Here is a 9,293-nt window from a genome sequence, read left to right as displayed (position 1 = left end):
TGGTTTGCTAGGGACGGACATAATAACAAGATGATAACTTTTCCAAGTTTGTGAAAATGATGTAAAATGAGATATTGGGTTAGGTTCTACTGAAGCAGAGCAAGAGTCACTGAAACAATGCTAAGTGTACATGTATGTACATGTATAACAAAATGTCTTCACAAAAATTCTCTGCACTGCAGAAGTACACATGGGTACGTTTTATCACAAAAGGAAAATATTTTGGGTATTTTCATCTCTGCGGGAGCGGGGGGGGGGGGGGATATTCAACTCTTGGCAAGCCATGTTCATGCCTTGAATATAATAACTATGGTGCACATAACTAGTCTCTCACCTTGCAAAAAAAAAATATAGTCAAGGAAAAGGGCCAGTACAACTTGTTCTAAACACAGAATATGCATTCGCATCACTCCATACCTGGAAGATTTGTAGGTTCCTTTCTTTGTAGAAATCACTTATGGAAGGCATAATGAAATTTTTACCTGTAACACTTTAATGAACAAAAACAGATACTGACTAATTTTTTTGTAAATGTATTTGAAGCCGAGGCTATATCATCTGAGTGCTGGGGCATGTATTGACATCTCATACATTTCACAGAGTTTATGTCATCTCAGGCAGTGCGTGTAACAAAGTCAACTCAATTTCCTGCATGGGATGATAAGATAGGAAGTCATTTCACCTTCTGTCAACATCTGGTTTCAATTGAAGGCTCTTGATTCAGCTTTAGAACATATTCACCGACAGTCAGGTTCTTCCAAGAGTGAGAAAAGAGCAGGATCTTATTCAGAAGCCCCCCGTGGATTAAGAACTGCGTTTCCATCTTCCTTCATCATCTAATCATCCTCCCCATCCTCCTCCTCCTCGTCCTCCATCTCCTCTGCTGCCTCCATGGCCTCCTGCTGGGCTGCCCTGAGTGCAGCCTCCTCCTCAGGGGTGGGATCCTCGGCCTCGGTGATCTCGGGACCGCTGGGGAACTCCTCCTGGACTGGGGGTGGGGGTGGGGGGCTGTAGTTGTCGGGCGAGTACTTGTGGCCCCAGCCGATGTAGACATTCTCAAATTTCCTGATGAAAAGTGACACACAAAATTGTTCAGAGATTAGATTATGCAATGTTAGAAAGCATTATTATGATGTTTGGAACTTTTCTTCCTTCATTAGTGCTGTGTATCAGAAGTTAGTGATAACCAAGTAATCATTTGCATGTGTATAGCCTAACTCCTCAGGCAGAATATTAGTTAGGTAAAAACATTTCACTAACATTAACTTATATTTCAGATGGCCAATTTAAATACAGTGGAACATCTTCATAACGAGGTTGAATATAGCAAAAAAAATTGCAGGACTAATTCCTTTAATAATCTTTCGTTTTGACCCCTGACATAACGAGATACCAAATGTCATAAGGACATTTCAGTGGTCCTATGCAGCTTATAATAACAAGGTAACTCTCTACAAAGTTTATTTATGGTGCAAGTCACGCACATCTTTGCAAAATGAGCCTCAGAGGGGAGAATGCACATTTTCACCAGAGGCAGGCATTATCGACCCAATAGCAAGAGAGAAGGTTCTGTTCAGTGTGTGGTCAGTCTGTGCTTTTGGCTGTGACTTTGAAGCAGTACAGAAGATAAGTATTATTCTAATGGCAAAGTTGGACACATTCATAAAGAGGACTAATAAAATAGGGGCACCATCTACTCTGAAACCATGATCATTACTCTATGGAGTTTGCTGGTGAGAGAGAATGCTTACTTCTCTGTTCCAAAGGCAAAGGCACCGGGCCACAGGTTGGACTGGATGACAGCAATGGCATACTGAGGCACCAGGGTGGAAGAGAGACGGGCACTCCACGGCGAGATGTTTTCAATCTCTGCAGATACACATGTAAAGAAAAGTATACTTATCACATATATATTCAGACACTATATCTCCGAAATTTGACATCGAAGTTGTATCTTTACAGGCAGCATGTATTGCTTAACCCATTGAGGATGAGCTGATTTTGCTACAACACACAATTCCCATAGACACTCGCCCGAGTATACTCGGGACTCGTCCTCTAACGTACGGGTTTAATGATTGTAATCAGTGTAGAAAGGATTATAGCCTGTGGTGCTTGGCTGCTACAGGTACATGTATATGCTTTCAAAACACACACACAAACAAACAAAAATATTTCTCTGGAGCTCTTCAGAATGGTTATCAACAAGGACACCTGAAGCAAGTATTATATCAAACATCACAGCTGTGTATATTATTCTGCAGAATAGGAAGTTCACATATTTGCATCACTTAAAATAACTACCTCAAAAAACAAAATAAAAACAACCAACAAAACAAACATGCAAACAACAAAACAACACATATTCAAAATGTATTAAAGGATTAGGACAAAGATCTACAGATCTTTGCACAGCAAATGCTCTTGGCTCCAGTTTATTGAGTACTCACCAACATCCTCTGATATTGGGGTGAGGAGAGGGGGTCCAACCTCAGGCTCCGGCTCATCTGGCTCCTCCCTCTCCTCCTCATCCTCTTCGTCCTCAAAGTCGTCTTCTTGCTGCTGGACTGGGTTGAACCAGGAGCAGCGACCCTGGGTGTGAGATAAACGACTCATTGATGAACTCTTTGGCACTTTATGCACTTCTTACTATGTTACTACAGATCAATTTTGGATAATCAAGCATCTAAAACCAAAAGTGACAATGATTTGTAATTCCCTTAAACACCTATCTTTCAGACAATGTCAAAATCAAAATGGCACTTGTTATGAGTAACACAGTGAAGAGCTTATTCTACGCAACATGACCTTAACACCAAATCACTTTGTCAGTTTTGCACTGAAAGTTGACGATTATATGACAAGAAAAGGGGGCTGCTAACAGTCTCAACCTAACTTTCAAGGAGATTCAAATAGTGTGCACATTTGCGTATTTGTACATCACATGAGCAAAAATAATGAAATAGAGAGCGAGAAGGATGCTACTACACTGATATAGGGTACTCTTTAACAGTAGTGGATATAGAAGTGAAGAAGATGAAAAAACAAACAAACAAACAAACATACAAACAAAAAGAAGAAGAGTTGAGAGATATAATACCTGTGGGAGTATGTGCTGCACATGGTGGACCCAGTTGGCTAGAGAGGGATCCACCAGATCCTTGACAGGGATGCCTTCAAAGTCTGGACTCTCGATGAAGCTATCACGGTCTGGAGACAACGGGATTCATGACAGTACAGTTAATGAATCATCCTTACGCTGCAAACCTCTTAAACAAAATCCCTCATTCTCCCATATCTATTGCAGAATGGTATTTAATTAAACTCATTGTTGGCTGAAAAGCCAAGTAAGAGACACCTGAAAGAATTCTTTATTCCAAAGCGTCCCTTTTTTTTTTAAAGGAGACAAGCATTCAATTAATTTACAGTCAACACAAGAAAGGAATGCACATTATAAGCCTGAATGGATATAGAGGATGGTAATGTACATTGTTGACTGGCCGCTTGGTGTCAAAACATCACAGTACAGAAAACAAACAAACAAATGATAAGTATTACAGCACCAGGAGCACGAGGAATAGGCATATTTTATTTACGATTCCTGAGTAAGATGTTTATTCTATTCAACTTTTATCTATTCCTACAGTAAAAATTGAAAAATTTGTTTCAAATGCAGGACTTGGATTTAGAAATATCTGAGTTGTATGGATAAGAAATTCATGCTTACACACAATTTTACTTGTTTTTTCATCATCAAATGAGCATGAAAAGATGAGATACTATGATAAATTACTCACTTCCATCCTCCTCCTCTTCTTCCTCCTCCTCATCAAACTGGTAGAATCCCAGTGGGCTGATCTGGGTTCCTGCAGAGATCCTGGAAATCTGTGCCCTGAGGTAATTGGCCTCGGTTCCGTTGAAGGGTGGGTAGCTCACAATCTGCAGAGAAATTAATGAATTAAACTGGTTATCAACAGATTGCATGAGGGTAGGTGATGAAACAGCAAAAGGTCCAATGGGGTTGAACTGTCAAATTTATGAATGTCATTTATGAGTGACATGACGATGATAAACCACGGATAATGATGATAAATCATAATACATCTACAACAGCATCACAGAAATGGAAACTATGACTGCAAACATACAATCAACATCACAGCCACTGACAGTGTGTGCATGCACCTAGGTGTCAATAAAATGATGAGAGATTCCAATCAACAGTGCAATAGATACTGGTAGTTTGCTTTGAATTAGACTTCAGTTGAGTTTGCTCATTGCACCTATGTGTATCTCATCATGATTAATCTACATGGCTTCCACAATCTTGATAGCTTTGTACAATAAGTCATTTCTTACCGGTTGATCCAATCTCCCAGTGAAGAACTTCTTGATCTGTCGCGCTGTGACAACCTGCAGAGGTGTGATCGGGGGAAGCTTGACCCAGGGTTGGCCAGCTGTTGGGGACAGAGATAGAATACAGGAAAATGATAAACATTTGCAAAATTCCACTGCATATTAATGATGAGATATTTTGTTTTTTGAGTCAAGAAAGGAATACTGGTAACATCTGGTTGGCAATGAATTAAGCATACATTTGTAACAACAGTAATTTTGGTAGATCTGACAATGAATTGCACTTCCAAGAAAAAAAATGTCTTCAAAATTGTTCAAAATGATTCATCAAGCAGTCAATACATGTGGCTTGAATTTATAATACCAAAGCAGTCTGCTGCTTTAGAGGGCAAGACTTAGCCTCATTTTTGATAGGTACAAGCAGTAACACAAATATTATTGTCATAGCACTGAAGTCAGCTACCACTGACTTTGCACATTATGATTACACCAAACTCAGGGAGTCTGAGACAGTGTCAAGAATATTCAACAACATCACAGACCACTCACAATCAATCATGCTCTCTACTCAAAGACTCACGTTCATTGCAGACGAAGAATGTCTTCTTGTTGGTTCCTGTGCGGTTCTCCTCCCTTGGGATGACAGGAGGAGGCTTGTAGTCTGGCTTGGGAAGAACATCCTCCTCTGCCTCCTCTGAAATGTCAATTAAAACGACACATTATGATAATAAGCTGTTGTCAATCACTAGGGTGGCATGAAATTCTCAAAACTAATGGAACTGTAATGCATTGTCTAAGTAGTGAGAAAGCAAAATGGAACTTTTATCGGCTGAGACCACCTAAATTCATCACATGAAACATTTTCTTGATCATCAGAACGATGCTCATGACTTGAAATGATAACAAAACGGTCTTTCAGACAAGAATGTACTCTTCAGGAACTGTTAAGTGCTTCACAGCTATCAAATGGATACTATTTTGTACAGTAAGTTGACATCACTCACCAATGTATTCATCAACTTATGATATACCCAAGATACACTGAAATGTTGTTAATTTGGTGTGTTGATATAGTTACCAGTACATGAAATGCTATTGAAACAACAGTGGTCATAGACTGTAATGGTGTTTTAACAATATAATGGCATGAAATTGCTCTTCATAAGAAATGTATCTGAGATCTTACCGCCTTCTCCCTCTTCTTCATCTTTTTCTACCTCTGGCTCCTCTGCCTCATGCTCCTGTAAAGAGAACAAGCAATAAAAGAAGTGTGCTAACGATGATAAGACAATATGACTTCAAACTATTTAAAAAAAAAAAAACCCACTATTCTAAAATGCAAGTAATGAAGCTGATTATTCCAATGACCATAACAAGGCTTGCCTACCTCTTCTTCTTCCTCCTCCTCTTCTTCTCCTTCCCTGTATTCCACCTCTGCCACGATGTAGTTCTTTTCTGTACCAAAGATCTTTCCCCAGTACCGACATGACTGAAGAGGGTAGTTATCCACAAGTTGCTTGAGTGCCAGGTAGATTCTCATCATTTCTTCTCTGCTCACACCAACCTGCGATGCAAAGCGGAAGTAATGAATTTTGATAAAGAATGTCCGTATGACAAACAGGAACACTTATCCCATCAGTGTCTCCATGACCATCAGTGCTGCAATTGCTTCGTATTTGGTGCACTAGCCACGTCATACATGCCTGAACTTTCACTTGTAGCTCAAAGTTTTAACCTGTTGAGGCTGGGCTGATTTTGCTACATCATGCATTTCCCATGGACACCTGCCTGAGTATACTCAGACTAGTCTTCAAGGGGTTAAGGAGTGTCATAATAGTTTTTGCTGAAACTAATATCAAAGACATTCTGTAGTTCAACACATATTTTTGATGTACTATAACTTTCTGATACCATTGGATGGCGAGCAATTTGTAATGTCTGAGACTTATATTCATAATCTTCAAAAATACAATTTTTATGGTCCATTATCTAACGTTAAAATCACTTTGCTAAAAGTATTTATCTATATCTATACTGTAATGTTCCTCTGGCATACTATCTAAATGAATGTTAAATTTAAGTTATGTTGTTTAATAATTTCTCTACCATAATCACTATCTTCAAATTTTTGACACATTAATTGCTTCAAACATATTTTGAACAAAAGGACTACATACTCCTGCCTGGTCAAAGTAGTACATGAGTTCTGGAAGGTTTGGCAGGGGAGTCTCCACTTCCTCTTCACCGCCCTCATGTTCTGCCTCCTCCTGGTTCCTCTGCAAACAAAAAACAAATCATACAATAGCAAAACATTAGCCATCTACACATGGCAACTACAAACGGTGCTGTTTCACTGAAATCATGCACAGAAAGGAATCATTTCTCATCATTTGAAAACAAAAACAAAAACAGAAACATTCAGTGGTAAGTTATCATGATAGACAGGAAAATCTTGAAGGGAGTCTGTTTACCTCAAAAAGTGCCCTCTGTGTTTCTGCAAGCTGTACCTCAGTTGACCTGTCCACCTTGTCGAGGATTGTGTCTGTGCCTGAAGTAAACTTGGACTTCTTCACGTCCTTGCTAATGTCCTCAAAGATATCTGTACAGTGGAAAGATGTACACAATTATTCATACAAAGACATGGAAAAGGCACAAATGTAATCTCAATTTATGCAATAAGTGGCTTTTACATTTCAACTGAAAGGGTGGAACTTTGCAAAAACAGGGTTTGCCTTCTCAAAACCTTTATTCGGCTTTGCAATAAGGAACCATCATAACCTAACATCACAGTCCCATCGCCCCCCCCCCCCCACTGTATGAAACCCACAACAGTTTATACTGTATCCAGAGTCTACGGAGTCATCACAAATGCACTAATGTTCCCTTATAATACACAATTTGAAAAAAAAAAACACACAATAAAATGGATCAGATTGGAATGTGTGCATTGTACTCACCGACAACATTTTCTGGTCTCTCATCAAGAACTTTTGTGAGAATTCTGCTCAAATGGTCATATCTGTGGAAAGTGAAAATAGTGAAAAACATATTTCATGCAAAATAGCAAAGCCCAATTGATCTTCCTGCAGAACAGCCTAGTTCTCAAAAGTTTTAAATCATTTAAACAGTATTTTTTACAAGTTACCAAAGGTATGTCATGCAACTGTACATTAAAGCACAAATTGTACAAGAAATTAGACTATTTCATTTTCTATGTATTCTTTGTTGCAATTTGGCAGGATGTTTTTGCAGTTTGAACAAAACTGAGGAACAATAAAACATATGACAGCTTCAGCATAACTATATTGCAATTCAAGTAGACTAGATGCATTCAAACTAAAGGGCAGCATATTACTCTATGCAGTCCTAACCAAGGTAACATCATGGAAGCATCGGGTCTAGTCTAAACACAAATAATTGTAATCCAATTTATGTATTTTACTATATGTAAAAGGTGACAGAACCATTTTTAATGCGAGAATGTTTTTGATTTCAAATGGATTTCAGCTGGTGGCAGATTAACAAAGTTTTTCAAACGCGATGATGCACAATGCATCCTACATTGAAGTGTGTGTATAACGCATGCACTAATAATACATGGCGCGCTATGGGCGGCGAACTAATTCAGTGCCTATCGTTAGTTCGCCAACCCGGGAGTGCATAGGAAATACACGCAAGTGGCGACTAGAAACCTAGTTGTCCTGGCTAAGTAGTAAACTAGTAAGTCTATAGACCTCTATAGACCGTCTATGCCCTATGGTAATTGACGTTAGATATCTAGACATCTTTACCGTCTAACGTTACCTTACTGTTCAGCGACAAGAAAATTTATATACAATGAACAAAATCTGCTGGTCCCAATGACTTTTTGTTTTGTTATATGGGGAGATGCCTGAATTCAAATGGATTGTTTGTGTTTATTCACAGCATTTACTCACTGAGATATGCAAACACCGGCCATTCTAATTGTTACATTACCTATTTTCTACTGCCAAGTTTATACAAACTTACAAGTTCAGATTTGATTTGGAGCTAGACTTCAGCAGGTATGACTTTGCATTCACGAGTGCTTCTTCTTTGGGAGTCAGATTCATGGCCATATTTGGAGGAGTTGCAACTGCTGCTTGTGGGGTTCCTGTTGGAGTCTGTGGCTTTGGTGTGCCTTCCTTTGGAGTTGCCTCATTATTCTGGGGCTCATCCATGCTGAATTAAAAGACGAAGTGCTGACAAGTAGTTGAGTAAGTTTTGCTGATATTCTTCCGAATGTTCTTTTGGGGAGTAGAGATAGTTCTTTTTGCACGTTGCTCCTGTTTTCAGTGAGACTTCATCGTCAGAGAAGAGTTCTTGGATGGAGCAGCAGAACTTTCTGGCTGTGCAGTCTCGATCTCTGCAGACGCTCTGCAACACTTGCTAATGAGGGTTTATGCTGCAAGGAAAAACAATCAAAGGCAGGGAAGTAAATATCACGATTATGCCGAAGTGAGTTATAAAGTGAACTGTTTACATGTCTACGTAGAAACTTACTTGCTGGAAAGTGACGACTAAAACATAATAAAAACATATTTTTGTACCTGTACTGTACCTGAGCTTGGGTAACTCCGTGCACGGTATGTCTTCTCTCGTCGGTGTCGTTGCTAAGGGATGCCCGTGGTAAATACCTCGTATCGACGTCACTTTGCTGTCGAGCGAACGGCACGATTTTAGGCTTTTAGTAATACTATCTAGAGGTAAAAAATAATCATCAATATTATGATTAAAAATACATTAAATTTCAGCAAATTAATAAAGATTGAACGAAAAGTTTTTATTTGAAAAATAAAGGTAACAAATTCCACTGAAAGTATATTTTCTGTCAGTTTTAATTCAACCACTGACTTCACGGTTGAGTGCATTTACGATATTTATTTACAAGCTGGAGAACGAAGAGACGTCTAAAT

General features: G+C 39.0%; 1 protein-coding gene across 1 annotated transcript; it reads right to left on the bottom strand.

The window, feature by feature from the left end:
- Positions 1 to 826: 826 nt before the first annotated feature.
- LOC139733220 (radial spoke head protein 4 homolog A-like) lies at positions 827 to 8,987 on the bottom strand. Its single transcript, XM_071644058.1, has 14 exons — positions 8,939 to 8,987; positions 8,368 to 8,782; positions 7,314 to 7,375; positions 6,828 to 6,955; positions 6,534 to 6,632; positions 5,744 to 5,920; positions 5,543 to 5,597; positions 4,937 to 5,050; positions 4,360 to 4,457; positions 3,798 to 3,939; positions 3,101 to 3,210; positions 2,451 to 2,592; positions 1,752 to 1,869; positions 827 to 1,065 (listed from the first exon to the last, which is right to left on the bottom strand). Exons 2-14 carry the CDS (start codon positions 8,556 to 8,558, stop codon positions 837 to 839), a joined length of 1,665 nt encoding a protein of 554 aa, XP_071500159.1. The 5' UTR covers positions 8,559 to 8,782; positions 8,939 to 8,987; the 3' UTR covers positions 827 to 836.
- Between the last annotated feature and the right edge of the window lie 306 nt (positions 8,988 to 9,293).

The sequence above is a fragment of the Diadema antillarum genome, unplaced genomic scaffold, assembly GCF_040938485.1.
Source record: "Diadema antillarum isolate AM-2024a unplaced genomic scaffold, OU_Dant_1.0 seq00000463_RagTag, whole genome shotgun sequence".
Lineage (NCBI taxonomy): Eukaryota > Metazoa > Echinodermata > Echinoidea > Diadematoida > Diadematidae > Diadema > Diadema antillarum.
This window is presented reverse-complemented; position numbering and strand designations above follow the sequence as displayed.

Bases quoted from the DNA above. Each gene is read 5' to 3' on its own strand.
- LOC139733220 (XM_071644058.1), bottom strand. From the start codon at position 8,558: ATGGATGAGCCCCAGAATAATGAGGCAACTCCAAAGGAAGGCACACCA. The intron at 6,633-6,827 runs GTAAACAGACTC...TTTTGTTTGCAG, and splicing joins CACAGAGGGCACTTTTTGAG to AGGAACCAGGAGGAGGCAGA. The intron at 4,458-4,936 runs GTGAGTCTTTGA...TGTCCCCAACAG, and splicing joins ATTCTTCGTCTGCAATGAAC to CTGGCCAACCCTGGGTCAAG.